Raw genomic sequence first — 14888 nt, 5'->3', positions numbered from 1 at the left:
ACCCCAAATTTCTTCCTACAATATTTTTAGATGTTTCAATAATACAGAAAGGAGTTTATTTCATTCATTATTATAGTTGATTAAATATTTATTAATTCCATTCTAGGTAGTTCAAATTTATTTTTGAAAAGGAGATATTCCAGAAAACTTAAAACTGAAAACATAGTACCAATACCATACAAAGATTTAAGAGTTTTAAGCTAGAACTTAATTTATTTAGTAAGAAGCAAGGGTGCTTTGCCTGTTTTCTTTTTAGATGAAAAAGTGAATTCTTTATATTATATGCTTTGTTTGTCTTTGTATATATGTGTGCTGATAGTCAAATGTGGCACAACTTTAGACAAATAAACAGTTATGAAATAAACTTCCAGGATTTAGTCATTAAGAGTGTATCAAGATGCTTCTTCTATACCTTTTTTAATGAATAAGGTATCAAGATTTAAGGATTTATACATTAAAATAAACACATTAAATATATTTTGATATCTACTAACTTAAATACTCAAGAACTTGGTTCGAAGAGTCCAACAAACTGAAAGGCTGCTTTTCAAGAGTACCATGATCTTCTATCAATGGAGAGATTTTGGCATTTCTATATTCTAATAATTCACGATCCTTGCTTGATGTCAGTAATTCATTATTGACTATACCAATAGTTGCTTCTTCCACCAGAATATTTGCTTGGTACGCTCCAACTGGAATTTCAGGCAATCCAATGTAGTCATGATCTGTCACTACTGAACCTTGCAGTAGATAAAGACTTTCTGAAAGAAGAGACACCATAAATTAGATTTTTAGAATTATAATTAATAAATATCATTTTATTTAACAATATTAAATGAGGAATAAAATCCTAAGTAATAAAAATTAACTATGAAGATTAACTGCCAGGGAGTTCTCTTATTTACTAAATAAATATGTAAGTCAAACGAAGAAAACGACATATAAATTTGACCAGTCATATATAAAAATTGTAGGATTTTAAAATAGCCAAGTTTTCTGTTCTCTTGACCTCTCTTTGGTAGATATGTATGTATGGGGAATAGAGAGTAGAAGGAATGAGAAATAGATTTTTAAAATATTATAAAACTTTATTTTTTATAATGATGATATTCTTAATATGCTTCTGCAAAGCATTTCTGAGTGAATTAATGGGATCATGACAAATATTTTTCATGTTATGCCCAATAGCAGCAACTGTTATGCCCAATACCAGCAAGAGGAAAGAAAAAATGATCAATAAAATTGAAACACCTTCAGAGGGTGTTGCTAGAATAGTTAAATCTTTACATTTACAACTGTCACAATTCTCCAATCTTTTTGAAACCCATATTAAGAAGATAATATCATAGTTACAATATGAAGCTCAAAACAAAATGTTAAATCAGGTTTATGTAATAGGAATGTATAAGGAGACAGGCAGCAATAAAGTAGCTTAAAAATTCTTATTTAAGTCTAATTTGATACCAAGATTCTTAAAAACTTTTAAGGTCTACCTAATCCATACTGAAGTACTGACAAGGAAAATTCCTTGTCAGCATTTAATTCTATTTTGAGCTAATTTACCACCATAAGGACGAAAAAAAATGTTTAAAATGAATGTTAAACTGATGGCAAAACAGCAGTATCTTTTTATATAAAGTCAATGTATATAAAAGGATTCCACCCTATCTGATATTTTAACTCATTACAACAAGAAACTCTTTACTACAGCTGATTAACTTCCCGGCCCTGCCTTCTCTTTATGGATTGTGTCCCAAAACAGAACAGATTATCTTGAAGATTATAATAGCTTAAGGAGTCCTCAAATTTTAAGTTCAATAAAACAAAAGGAAGATTAACTGCCCACTTAGATTAGAAATCAATGAAAGTTTCTCAGAGCAGGCAAATTTGCTAATCTATCCTGAAAATTGATCCTACTCTACCCTTTATTGTAATACTATATGAATAGCTCACTGAGCCTATTTCAGCCCCAGAAATTAATGAATTTAACAACTTTCAATTTACAAACTTCAATAGATCACACAAAGTTATTCTTTCCATCAAAAATTAGAAAAGGGAGCTTGTGCTTGTACGGTCTTTCAGTTTTGCCCACAATTCTGAAAGACAAAAAATAAATCATGCAACACATGAGAAGTGTTAGGCTAAACAGCAGCAAGAGGAAAGAAAAAATGATCAATAAAATGGAAACACTTTCAGAGTGTATCGCTAGAGGTTTAACATCAAAGTTTGCTATGAACCTATTGTTAATACTAAGAATGCTAGGTAGAATTTTATTAGAGAACTTATAAAGGTTACACATGGTAAAAGTGTTGCTGATGAAATTTTCTAATGAGCCATGAAGAATTCCATAGGTTCAAGGTTTGTACACTGCCGCAAATTTATCAATGATAGCAGAAACCAGAGCATATAAGGCATTTTCAAAGACATTTTCAGAGATCTTTCAGGAAGGAGGTTTTCTGTCTGAAAATTTTTTTCCATGCAAATGAAGCATGCTTTTCTACTTTAGAAAAATATGTCCAAAGAACAGATATCAACAGGGAAAAATATGCCTAGATGTAAAACTCTTAGAAGTTACTACTTTGATTTGCTGGAAATAGACTCCGAGACCTTCAATTTAAGCACATCCTAGTTACACTGGAATCAGCAACAAATGGACTTTATCAATCTCACCTGTATGTAAAAGGAGAGCTTCTATATGTATGTAATATACACATACTTTTCTTTTTAATAAGTGATAACCTTTAAAATAACTTATTATAATAAAACTGTAGAGAACAAGAACTATACTCAAAAACTTCTACACAATTCACTCTATATACAATGGAAAACTACTCTGAAGAAGTCAAAGACTTGTTTGTGTAGAAAAAAACAAAATTCTTATTCATTCACAGAGGTCAAATATGTTTCAACTCCTACAATGATCTAAATCTACTAGAGTCAACAGAAAAGTTTTTTAATTTCAATAAAGATTATCAGAAAAGAGACTCTTGGAGCCTTATGTATATGTTGAATTAAAAATATTTTTGTGCCTGAGCCTGCGGGTTCGAGATTCGCCTGGGCAGCAAGACCTCATCTCTACAATAAATCAAAAAATCAGCTGGGCTTGGTAGTGCATGCCTGTAATTCTGGCTGCTCGGAAGGCTGAGGCGGAAGGATCACCGGAGCCCAGCAGGCGAGGCTGCGGTGGCCGGGAGCGGCCACTGCACTCCAGTCTGGGTGACAGAGTGAGACTCCAACTCAAAAAAAAAAAAAAAAAAAAATTTGGCTGGGCTTGGTGGCTCAGCCTGTAATCCCAGCACTTTGGAAGGCCAAGAAGAGTGGATTGTCTGAGCCTACAGGTTTGAGACAAACCCAGGCAACTTGGCAAGACCTCATCTCTACAATAAATAAAAAATTAGCTGCACCTGTAGTTCCTGCTACTTGGAGGGCTGAGGTGGAAGGATTGCAGGAGTCCAGCAGGTTGACGCTGGGGTGGCTGTGGCAATGGAGTGAGACTCCAACTCAAAAAATATATATAAATATTGTACATATTAGGTTACATAAAATATATTACTGAAGTTATTTTCTCCTATATCTTTGTGCGTTTTAATTGTGACTACTAGAAAATTATATAGTTTTTGTAATATTTATCTATTGAACAACACTGATCCTAGTACAATCCTGAGTTAGGGATACAGATATAGAAAAGAATATAACAAAGTTTTTCAAAACAGAGATAGAGAGGGCAAATAAACATGCCATACTAAAGAACTTTTTCTATTCAATTATATTACACAATAGACTTTACTAAGTATTTTTTCTCATTCTATTAATTCAGTTATGATTATGACATCTGTTTGATGAAAGCATCATTTCAGTTTTGACCAGATTGAAGAAGACTGAGGCATTTTCAAGACATTTCAGGAAGGTGTTATCAGAAGTTTTGATACACCTTTCCTTATCTACACTTAAAAAGTAAAAAAAAAGTGATGAAAAATAGATTTTAAACTTTTTCTAAGGAGAATAAATAAATTAAAATCAAAGCCTTTAAAAAGTCTGAATGATTTAGATTAATTTATGTCTTCAAATAGGAAAAAAAATACAAGGTTTCAGACTACTTAACATTCCTATTTTAAAGAGAGGTGACTAAACTAATCTTATATATGATCTGATAATCCTCAAACTATTAGAATGTGTTGCCATGATTATGTATCCTTTCTCATGATAAAATAACAACTATAATTTTATACCATATCCATTGTCATTAGAGTAACTGATACTATCACAAAGAATTGAATAAATTTTGGTTTAGAAATTATATAACTAAGAGGCCAAAGAGAAGGCTCTCTGAATAAACTATATTAATAAGAATGTTAAGATCATGGCCTTAATACCATAGAAACTGAGCTTTGTTTCATAAATGTAGACTATAGTTGTCGTAGGTAGAATAATGAGCTCCCAAAGATGTCCACATACGAATCCCTGAAATCTGTGAATACATAACCTTATATGGCAAAGAAGAATTAAGATCGCAATGGAATTAATGTTGCTTATCAGCTAACCTTAAAATAGGAAAATTACCCTGGATTATTTGGGTGGGCCCAAGCACAAGGGTTCCTCAAATGTGCAAGAGGGAGGCAGAAAAGGAGGTTGGAGTAATGTGGTGCAAGGACTCAACTCACCACTGTGGGCTTTGAGAATAAAGGAAAAAGGATCATGAGCTAAGGGATGAAGGTAGCCTCTAGACGCTGGAAAATACAAGAAAATGGATTTTCTTCTAGGGCCTCTGGATATGAACAGAACCCTGCAAATGCCTTGATTTTAGCCCAGTAAGACTTATGCTGGACTTCTAAGCCTACAGAACTGTTAGATAATAAATTTGTATTGTTTTAAGCTATTCAATTTGTGGTAATTTGTTATAGCAGCAATAGGAAACTTATACAAAAGTGAAAATCATTTCAAAAATGAGGGATTTCAACCGTAAACAGAAAGAAGACTAAAATCTTTGCCTAAGGTGGATTCAAATCTATCATAAACACAACAAAACAGATTATAAACCTACTCAAAACTTATGTGGGATGGAATAATGGGTCAATAACATCATTTTCCCTTTCAAAGGGAAACAACATTATGATTACAAAGAAACACTATAGTATTTTTCAAAATTGCTTGTTAAAATAGTCTGATAAAGTGCTTGGCAATGAACTAGACAAAATAACAAACAAGCCTGCTTAAAATAGCAGTGAGAAATACTGCATACCTAGTACTGAGTGTGCTTGCTCTACATTATGTTCTAGATAAGAATGGATAAGAAGTTGGCAATAGAAGCATTTCTGCTTTAAACAGTAGGTCTTTAATATAGCTATAGCATTTCAAGGCTGGTAAACAGCAGCAACGACAAGTATAAACAGAAAAATTTATAGTTCTTTTGTATAAATTCTGTCCAAATTTATGTCAAATAAAGTTGAATGATTATTTAAAGACATTTGTTTTAAATTCAGCTCAAGCGCTCTTTAAAATCAGCTTGCAAGATGAAGATTTTCAGAAAAATATGTAATACAGAGGCAAAGATGACAGAGATCATATCTATTTTGAATTTCTACAAATGAGAGAAACACAAAAATGGACCAAACAGAAGTCAAGAACCAGATTCTAGAATGGCCAGATCAATGTTTCCTTTGTTTAAAACAAGAAAAACTAGAACAAATTCACCCATTAACCTCAGGTTCCTTATGTGTACACCAGTCATCATATTGCAATTTTCTTAAACTACTGGAAGAAACTTCTGCAGAGAATTCAAGCATGAAGCAAAAATTATACTGCTTCTGTTTATAAATTGTTTCTCTTAACTGCATCTGAAATATTCAAAAGAAGCAAAATATTTGGCCTCCTTTCTAAGAAAATCTTTGGCAAGAGCAAATTGCAAAATGAAACAGATCCTGCTACAGCAAAATTTTAAATGCAAATTTTGTATTAATTATGTAAAGTTAACACATTAGAAGAGAGCAAGTACTGAATGCCAAAGAGTAACTGAAAAATCATGCTAAAGAAGACACATGTACCCATATAATCTTTTTTTCCTACTTAACTGGTGGAAGGGGGAGGTCATTAAAAGTGGCTTAGAATTGAGAAGAGGCACAAGGAATGAAAGCACTTATCTTCTAACAATGAGAAGGAAAGTCCTTGAGAGTTTTCAGAATTAGAACATAGTCCAAGATAAGTTTACTGACCAGAACAACAGGGTCTATTACAAGAAAAGGCACTAAGAGTTTTTAACAGAAGCAGAGTTGAGCTATTATTAAGGAGCAGCCCCAAAAGCTTCCTATTTTAAAAAAAGATGTAGGGTATGTTATTTGTTGTTGTTCCTCTTTTTGTTACTTGCTAAAGCTTGTTAAATAACTTAATTACTTATGATGTTTAAAAACATACTATATCTTCCATTAACTGTTACTCACATTCAAATAATAGTAATGATTCATCTTTCTTCATAGAAAAAGCACAATTAACTGGCTAAGGGACTAATTAACTTCTTGTCAGTTATCCACCTCAGAGAAACACTAGCAAGCAGACACAGGAGGACAAAATAAAATAGTCTTGATAAAGTAAGGGACTTAATCTGAAAACCATGGCAAAAATATCATTTAACTAGTGCATGAAAGAAAGGGTGAGAGAGAACAGGATATTTTAACTGTTCAGAACCAGTCATATTTTGGGGCTAGTGCTATTATCTCTTCTTATTGCACCTTATCGTATTCTGAGTACCCCCAACTCTGCACCCTCACCTGCTCCCAACCCATGACCTAACTATAAAGCAACATTAAAAGATTATTCACATTTTAAAAGTTTCCTAATATATTTATGTCACAACTGGATTCTGAACAGTATTTGCTCAGAAAAGTTTGTTTTGGGCATTAATGATCTTAGTTGCTGTTTCCCATACTAAAATAAGACACAAAGTGACTAATGGAACATTGTGAAAGAAAAAAGAGAAGATGTAATCCTTCCTTCAGTGAAAACGGGTTCAGTATCTCCCAAGTGGACTATGAAAAGCACACTCGAAATCAAATTAAATATATCATAAGCATGACAGTATCAGAAGAAATATTCTGATGAAACAAACTACCTGAGATATATAACTATACCAAATGTTACACAAGTGAAAAGGAAAAAGAAAACCTAACCAAAGGTTTCTATAATTTCATCCAAAGAAAGCAAAAATGTACAAAAGTGACAAATATTTACCTTGTTCACTGGATTCTCTTACATAGGGCTTAAGGTGGGACATTTTGATAGGTCTTTTAAGTCTAGCCCCAGTGTTGTCTCTCAGGACAGCACATCCACTTTCTGTAATATAGTCAATGACGCAAGGACCAACCCATTCAGATTGGAAACGACCATCCTTCCACCAATTTTTCCTTTGTCTTAAAACTTCATGACCCACTTTTAAATGGAATGGATTTAACTGCTTTGGTTTCTTTTTAACAATAATCTTGCTTTTATTTAGTTCATCCAAATTGTTGTTCTTCATCTACAAATGTGGAAAAAAAAGTAATGAAAGAGCTATAATTTCTTGAAGGTAAATGCAGATATTGAAAATATTATTGTAACAAAATGGTTATTTATTGAGATGCTACTAAAAGGTAGGTAGAAATATTTTTTAATTTTTAAAATAACATTTCAAAGTCAGAATTATTACTCTTACTTTACATAGAAGATAAACTAAGATATGTTAAGCAATTTGCCAAAGTCAAACAATTGAAAAGCAGCAAGACTCTGGATTTGAATCCAGTTCTCTAGCTCCCCAAATCCATGGTTTTCTCATTACTGTCTATCAGAATTTCATAGCTAATAAGCACACTATTTAATCAAGACAAGACAACTTTGATAAATAAAAATTCTAGTGTAACGGTATATCAAGCGCGCGCGCACGTGTGTGTGTGTGCATGCGTATGCATGCACCTATATATATGCTAAAACATTAAAAATAAATACTACTTTGCAGGTTTTTAGAGCTTTTCTACTAAATAGAATCACCTGGCCCACTGAAGTTTTCTTATTTTCCATTATTTTATCAGCTTCTTTAATTGCATTTAGAATTTTGGAAAACATACTTGTATTATCACCATCCACTTCATGAAGACTATCAGAAGACTCAGGAATACAAGGATTTCGATTAAACATTTGAAAATATGGTGTATTTTTAGTAGGCTCCTATTATAGAGAAAATAAACAGCAATTTTGTAGTAAAAGATTTATCTGGCCAAGGAAGATGTAACTCAGAAGCACAAAAGCATAAAAAGGCACATACCAAGTGAGTTACATTGAAGGCAAATGAAACAGCCGATAGATGATCATCCCAATTATTTGGGTGGTCAGCACAGTGCTTGGAAAGAAACGTTTTGATTGTGTTAGGTGTACTTTCAGTTGGATTAACAGTTCCAGAGCTGTGAGAAATTACAATCTGCTTTGTGCCAAACAATCCATACAGTTCAACATTGATCTGAAAAATATGTAAAACAAAGTTGGCTTTTAAAAATTGTGTTTTATTTTTCCATTGATTAAAAAGGTTTCAAAAGAATTAGAATCTTGTCTTTTTCATTGACCATAGCCATTCTCTATGAAAACACATTTTGTTTAAAATAGTAGGTACTGTGGCAACCCCTTTGGGTCCCCTCCCACTGTGGGAGCTTTTTTGTCCTCTCAATAAACGCTGCTTTCTAAAAAAAAAAACTAAAACTAAACTAAACTAAAATAAAATAAAATGAGTAGGTACCATTTATTGAGTCCTTACTATGTGTTGATCAATACACTAGATCCTTCACATTATTGTCATTAAACTTTACTACAATTTTACAAGGTATTATTAATTTCATTTTACAGATAAGATGCTGAAGTGTTAGCTGCCTTGCCAAATACACACATACAACAAGGAAATGAAAGAACAGGACTTAACACTAATTTTGAGTTCAAGTAATTTTTTAATTCAGTAGAAGTCTCTCAAATAAACATTAGGTCTCATCATCAATCCAGTTAACAGTGACTTGGCCAAGTCACAGAACCTCTCTGTACTTGGTTTTCTTTTCTGAAAAACAAAGCCCTACCTATGATTCTTCCGACAATTAGATGAGTTAATGTTTGTAAAACACTTAAAACAGTTCTTGGCAAGTAATAAGCATTTTATAACTTTCAAATACTACTATTATTGTTGTTGCTATTATATATATATTACATTATATATATTATGTGCAGGGCCTAAAAGAAATCAAAATGAGTTTAGAAAACTTGTAACAATAAGCCTGTTACATGTAAAATAACTATTTTTCCTACATTATCCCTCAGACTTTTTCCCCTTATTATTATTATTATTATTTTTGAGTTGGAGTTTCACTGTCACCCAGACTGGAGTGCAGTGGCCGCTCCTGGCCACCGCAGCCTCAACCTACTGGGCTCCGGCGATCCTTCCGCCTCAGCCTTTCAAGTAGCTGGAACTACAGGCGCGCACTACCACGCCTGGCTAATTTTTTGATTTATTGTAGAGATGAGGTCTCACCAAGTTGCGCAGGTGGGTCTCAAACCCGCGGGCTCAGGCAATCAACTCACCTCAGCCTCCCAAGGCGCGGGATTACAGGCTGAGCCACCGAGCCCGGCTTATTTTTTTAATTGAGCAAACCTCTGGCTGACAAATTTGTCTTTTAGAAGAATAATATTTCAGACAAGTAATATCAGAATAACTAAACAAGTAAAGATAATACAGGAGAAATAAAAAGTCAGCAAATACTCAAACCTGAGACATGTTAGAGGCATTTGTATTTTTATCTTCTGTTTAATAAACCTCCCATGTTTCCATGTTTTATATTATGTTCTAATCTTTAGCAGTGTTTTCTGCATATTTTCTGACAAAATAATACTTCTATTTTGTCATCATTATGCTTTCTGTGTAATAGGCCATTTTAACCACAGAAAAAAAGAACAAGTTTTCCCAAGCATATGCGACTTTTTGTTTATCATTATTAAGAAACTTCAAAAAAGAGGCTTGTGACATTTGCTGTTACCTTAAGTAAAAATTTCAAAGTCCTGGATCAGTTATCACATGACTTTAAATATGACTGGAAAATCTGCTAAACACAGTGACTTCATACTATCATTAGCTAATATCTTGAAGCACTGTATGCACTTAGGGTAAGACTTTCATTAAAATAAGAGTAGAAGTAAATCAATATTTTAAAGAGTATTCTTCACGATTTTTAATTTTGATGGTAAATTTTCTTTTTTTTACAGCTTAATTTTATTTATTTTCATTTTAAAGATGTGGGGTACAATTCAGGGTTAGGTATACAAATGGTCATTATGTAAAGTTTGAGCCTCACTTTGGTCCCTTCACCTGGTTTGGGATTAGGTACACTTACTGATGAGGTATGCTCCCCTTCCCTCCCCTGGCAGTTTCCCACTACTGCCAATGGTTCTTGTAGTATTAAAATTGTTTAGGGTCCACTTATGAGTTAGAACATGTGGGGAACTCAGTTCTTTGTTTCTTTGATAGATCACCCCCAGTATTATACATTCTAAGCCCACCCAAGTTGCTGCTAAATTCATAATTTTGTCCTTCTTTATGGCTACATAATATTCCATCATGTATATGTACCACAATTTTTTTATCCAGTTCTCTTTTGATGGGCAGCACAGTTGGTTCCATGCTTTTGCTACTGTGAATAATGCTGCAATAAACATGCTGTGTGCAGATATCTTTTTCATAGAGTGATTTGAGTTCTTCTGGGTATACTCCCAGAAGGGGGGTTGTGGGATGGTATGGAAGGTCGATTTTTAGATCTTTTAGGAATCGTCAAACTTTTTTCCACAGAGGCTGTACTAGTTTACACTTCCACCAACAGTGTAGAAGTGTTCTCTTTTCCCTGCATACTCTCCAGTAACTGTTGTTTTTTGAGTAATTGATAATGGTCATCCTGACTGGAGTTATGTGGGTAAATTTTCTAATAGGCCTGATTATAGCAGTTCCCCTTATTTTTGGAAATACCATCCCAAGATCCCCAGTGGATACCTGAAACCTCAGGTAGTACTGAACCATATATATATTTTATGGTTTTCCCCATACACACATACCTATGATAAAGTTTAACTTATAAATTAGGCACAGTAGAGATTAACAACAATTACTAATAATAAAATAGTACAATTATAACAGAATGATAGCATCAATATTCTTGCACTTTGGGACCATTATTAAATAAAGTAAGGGTTATTTGAACACAAAAGACTGAGACATCATGCCACTTGATCTAATAACCAAGAGGGCTACTAAATGACTAACAATGGGGAGAGGGCAGTACATACAGTGTGGATATGTTGGACAAAAGGATGATTCATATCCCAGGCAGACAGAGCAGGACAGCATGAGATTTCATCATGCTTTTCAGAATGGTGTACAATATAAATTTTTATGAACTGTTTATTTCTGGCATTTTCCATTTAATATTTTTGGATTGCAGTTGACTGCAGGCAAATAAAGGGGGACTACTGCAGTTAATATTTGTATATTTGTTTTCATCTCACTAATCTAACAAAGAGCTAGTACTAAAAGTTAAGTAGAAGTGCCAGCTCTACCAATTTCTTATGATTGGTGGGCATCTGCATTTTCTTCATTGCAAGAAATCTAAGCTATGTGTCCATTCTGTGAGGAGTACTTTGGTGAATGCTAGATGACATACATACATTCAATTAAATGCTGGAAGCAAAAGAATGAATGAAGAAACCACTGTAGACTTCTATATGTTGTGAATTCTCACTTTTTTTCATGATAACTTCATATGCTGTGTGATATACAATCCCCAACTTTGTTGATCGAGTCAGAATGCCATTAACAATCTGTACACATTATTACTAAAGCTTCAATTCTAATTTTTTTTTTTAGAAAAAAAAATTAACAATTCCAATAGTCTTCTTCCAAACTGGATTGTTTTACACACTCCATTAGCAGACCACTGCTATGTCAATCAAATGAATGTGTCCATTTATAAAACACAAGTTTCAGTGGGTGGCTTCACACAACAAAGTTTTACTTCTTGCTTGTGCAAAGTTGCTGTTTGGGTGTTTCTCCAAGGCAACTGTTGTCTACTAGGTGCCTCAACAATCCTAGATAAGTTCCATCATCTTCTAGAGTAATATCTGCACTATCCAGTCAATTTCCCAGAGAAACATAAGACAGGGAAAATGAAGAATTGAATATGAGATTTTTCCTGCCTCAGGCTGAAAGTAACATCCATCCATTCTGTCAAATTTTTTTGACCAGAATTCAGAATTAGATATTTGGACTTGCTTACCTGCAAGAAGCTTGGACAAGCTTTCATATTTGGATGGGTAGGATAACTTAGTTATTGCTGAGCACTAGTACCTTGTATCACAAATGTTACAGATAATTTTGCATTTTTCAATCTCTAAAACTATAAAAGCAATGTAATTATAATACATATAAACTAAAAATTAAGATTAAGAAAAAATCTATAATCCCATCACTCATGAAACTTAAAAAGCTGCCAGGCACGGTGACTCATGCCTGTAAACCCAGCACTTTGGGAGGCTGAGGTGATAGGACTGCCTGAGCCCAGAGGTTCGAGATCAGCCTGGACAACCTGGTGAGATCTCATCTCTACAATTAAAACAAGAAAATTAGCTGGGTGTTGTAGTACATGACTGTAGTTCCAGCTACTAGGAAGACTGAGGCGGAAGGATTGCCTGAGCTCAGCAGGTAGAGGCTGCAATGGCCAAGAGTATGCCACTACACTTCAGCCTGGGTGACAGAGAGAGACCTGTCAAAAAGAAAAAAATTTTAAAAACTCAATAGTAACCTTATAGATTTTGCTTTAGATTTTGTTTTTTTTTTTTGAGTTGGAGTCTCACACTGTCGCCCAGACTGCAGTGCAGTGGCCGCTCCCGGCCACCGCAGCCTCGACCTGCTGGGCTCCGGTGATCCTTCCGCCTCAGCCTTCCGAGTAGCCAGAATTACAGGCATGCGCTACCACGCCCGGTTGATTTTTTGATTTATTGTAGAGATGAGGTCTCATTGTCCAGGCGGGTCTCGAACCCGCGGCAATCCACTCACCTCAGCCTCCCAAAGGCGTGGGATTACAGGCTGAGCCACCGAGCCCGGCTTTGCTTTAGATTTTATATGACTTTTTACCTATGCAGAAAGTAAATATATGTATATAGACTATGTATATGTAATAACATTCTTTATCTAGATTTTTAATTTAACATGACAGACATTTTCTATGCTATTTTGCTATTTCTTTTCTTTATTTTTGAGTTGGAGTCTTAGTTTGTCACCCAGGCTGAAGTGCAGTGGCATGCTCACCACCACCACAGTCTTGACCTGCTGGACTCAGGTGATCCTTCTGCTTCAGCTTTCTAATAGCTGGACCTACAGGCAAACACCACCATGCCCAGCTAATTTTTTGGTTTATTGTAGATATGAGGTCTTGCCATGTTGCCCAGGTTGGTCTCGAACCTCTGGGCTCAGGCAATCCACTCATCTCCACCTCCCAAAGTGCTGGGATTACAGGCGTGAGCCACCGCGCCCAGTGCTATTTCTTTTTCTTTGTAATTGTTTTTAATGGCTACATTAAAATATGTCATCACATGGCTAGACATATTTTTCTGAAACATTTCTTTTTTTTGTGGATATTTAGGTTGTTTTCAGTCTTTAATGTAAAAAGCACTGTAGTAAACATCATAATAAAATAATTGTTTCCATATTGAGATAATTTATTTAGAATAAATTCTTAGAAATAGAATTGCTAACCAAAAGACAAAAATATATTCATGGTTCTTAATGGATCTCTGGACAATTGCTAAACAAAAGAATTAGTTTTAAGTTGCAATGTTACCAGTATTGTAAGCCCATATCATTCTACTTGTAGTCTATTTGGAATTACTATTTTTGCTGATTATATAAGCAAAAAATTGTCTTATTTTGCATTACTTTTATCATGTTTGAAAATTTTTTCCATGTGTTTAATTTTTCCCCCTTGTAAATTATCTGTTTTTGCTTTTGACTAAATTTATTCATTTGTTAAAATCTTTTATAATAGACATTATCCCTTTCCCGCATGGGTTCGCCTTATTTTTCTTGGTCTATTTCTTAACCTTTATATCTTGATTATTTTACCGCATGTAAGTCTTTCATTATTATGGAGCCAAACTTAGTGTTTTCCCATTGAAATTGATACCACCGATCCTAAACGTAGAATGTAACCTCCATCTCTAGGAATTAAAAAAAGCCAAGTATATCTTTTTCTAATTAAATTTTTAAAATTTCCTAATTTACCTGAAAATAATTTTGGCATTAAATTCTAAAATAATACTGCAAAGGTAATTACAAACAATTAGAAAATTGTTACCTAACTGTTAATTAATTGTACAATCCTTCCCTCCTCTACTCGTTTGTTATGATAGCTTCATCATTTTAAACAGTCAGTTACCAAACTCTGTACAAAGTTGCCCCCTTAATATCTGTGGGACACCAGGAAAACCACTAGTTTAAGATAGCTCCTTTTCAACATTAGATGAGGTTATAATCTTTTTGATTATATCATGCTTTTAAAAAATTGTTTTCATCAGAGGCTTCGTAAAAATAAGTGTGAAACAGAAAATGAGCGCGGAAGTGTGCCATATGATTCCAAGGTTTGAGGTACACAAAACCCATTAGCAAGTAATTGTGATTATTTAAGAATAAAAAAATTTTTTTTCTTTCAATAAAACAAGTATTATTTTTTAAATGGCTTCTAAGTGGTTAGGATACAAATGTTTATTAAGTTGCTTGGATGGATTTGTGAAAAAGAATAAACAGGTAACTCTAGCAGATTAACGTAATGGATCTGAGACTGCTATCCTTT

General features: G+C 33.9%; 1 protein-coding gene across 2 annotated transcripts in view; it reads right to left on the bottom strand.

The window, feature by feature from the left end:
* Positions 1-400: 400 nt before the first annotated feature.
* Positions 401-14888, bottom strand: part of GIN1 (gypsy retrotransposon integrase 1) — a 34629-nt gene continuing 20141 nt past the window's right edge. For both annotated transcript variants that reach the window (XM_008060680.1, XM_021713719.1), the window contains 4 exons: positions 8291-8482; positions 8017-8193; positions 7225-7510; positions 401-764 (listed from right to left, as the gene is read on the bottom strand). In XM_008060680.1, coding sequence (XP_008058871.1) covers positions 490-764; positions 7225-7510; positions 8017-8193; positions 8291-8482 — 930 coding nt within the window. In that variant the 3' untranslated portion in view covers positions 401-489. The remainder of the gene's footprint in view (positions 765-7224; positions 7511-8016; positions 8194-8290; positions 8483-14888) is intronic.

Source organism: Carlito syrichta, unplaced genomic scaffold (genome assembly GCF_000164805.1).
Source record: "Carlito syrichta isolate Samal-C Ts95f unplaced genomic scaffold, Tarsius_syrichta-2.0.1 Scaffold304700, whole genome shotgun sequence".
NCBI lineage: Eukaryota > Metazoa > Chordata > Mammalia > Primates > Tarsiidae > Carlito > Carlito syrichta.
This window is presented reverse-complemented; position numbering and strand designations above follow the sequence as displayed.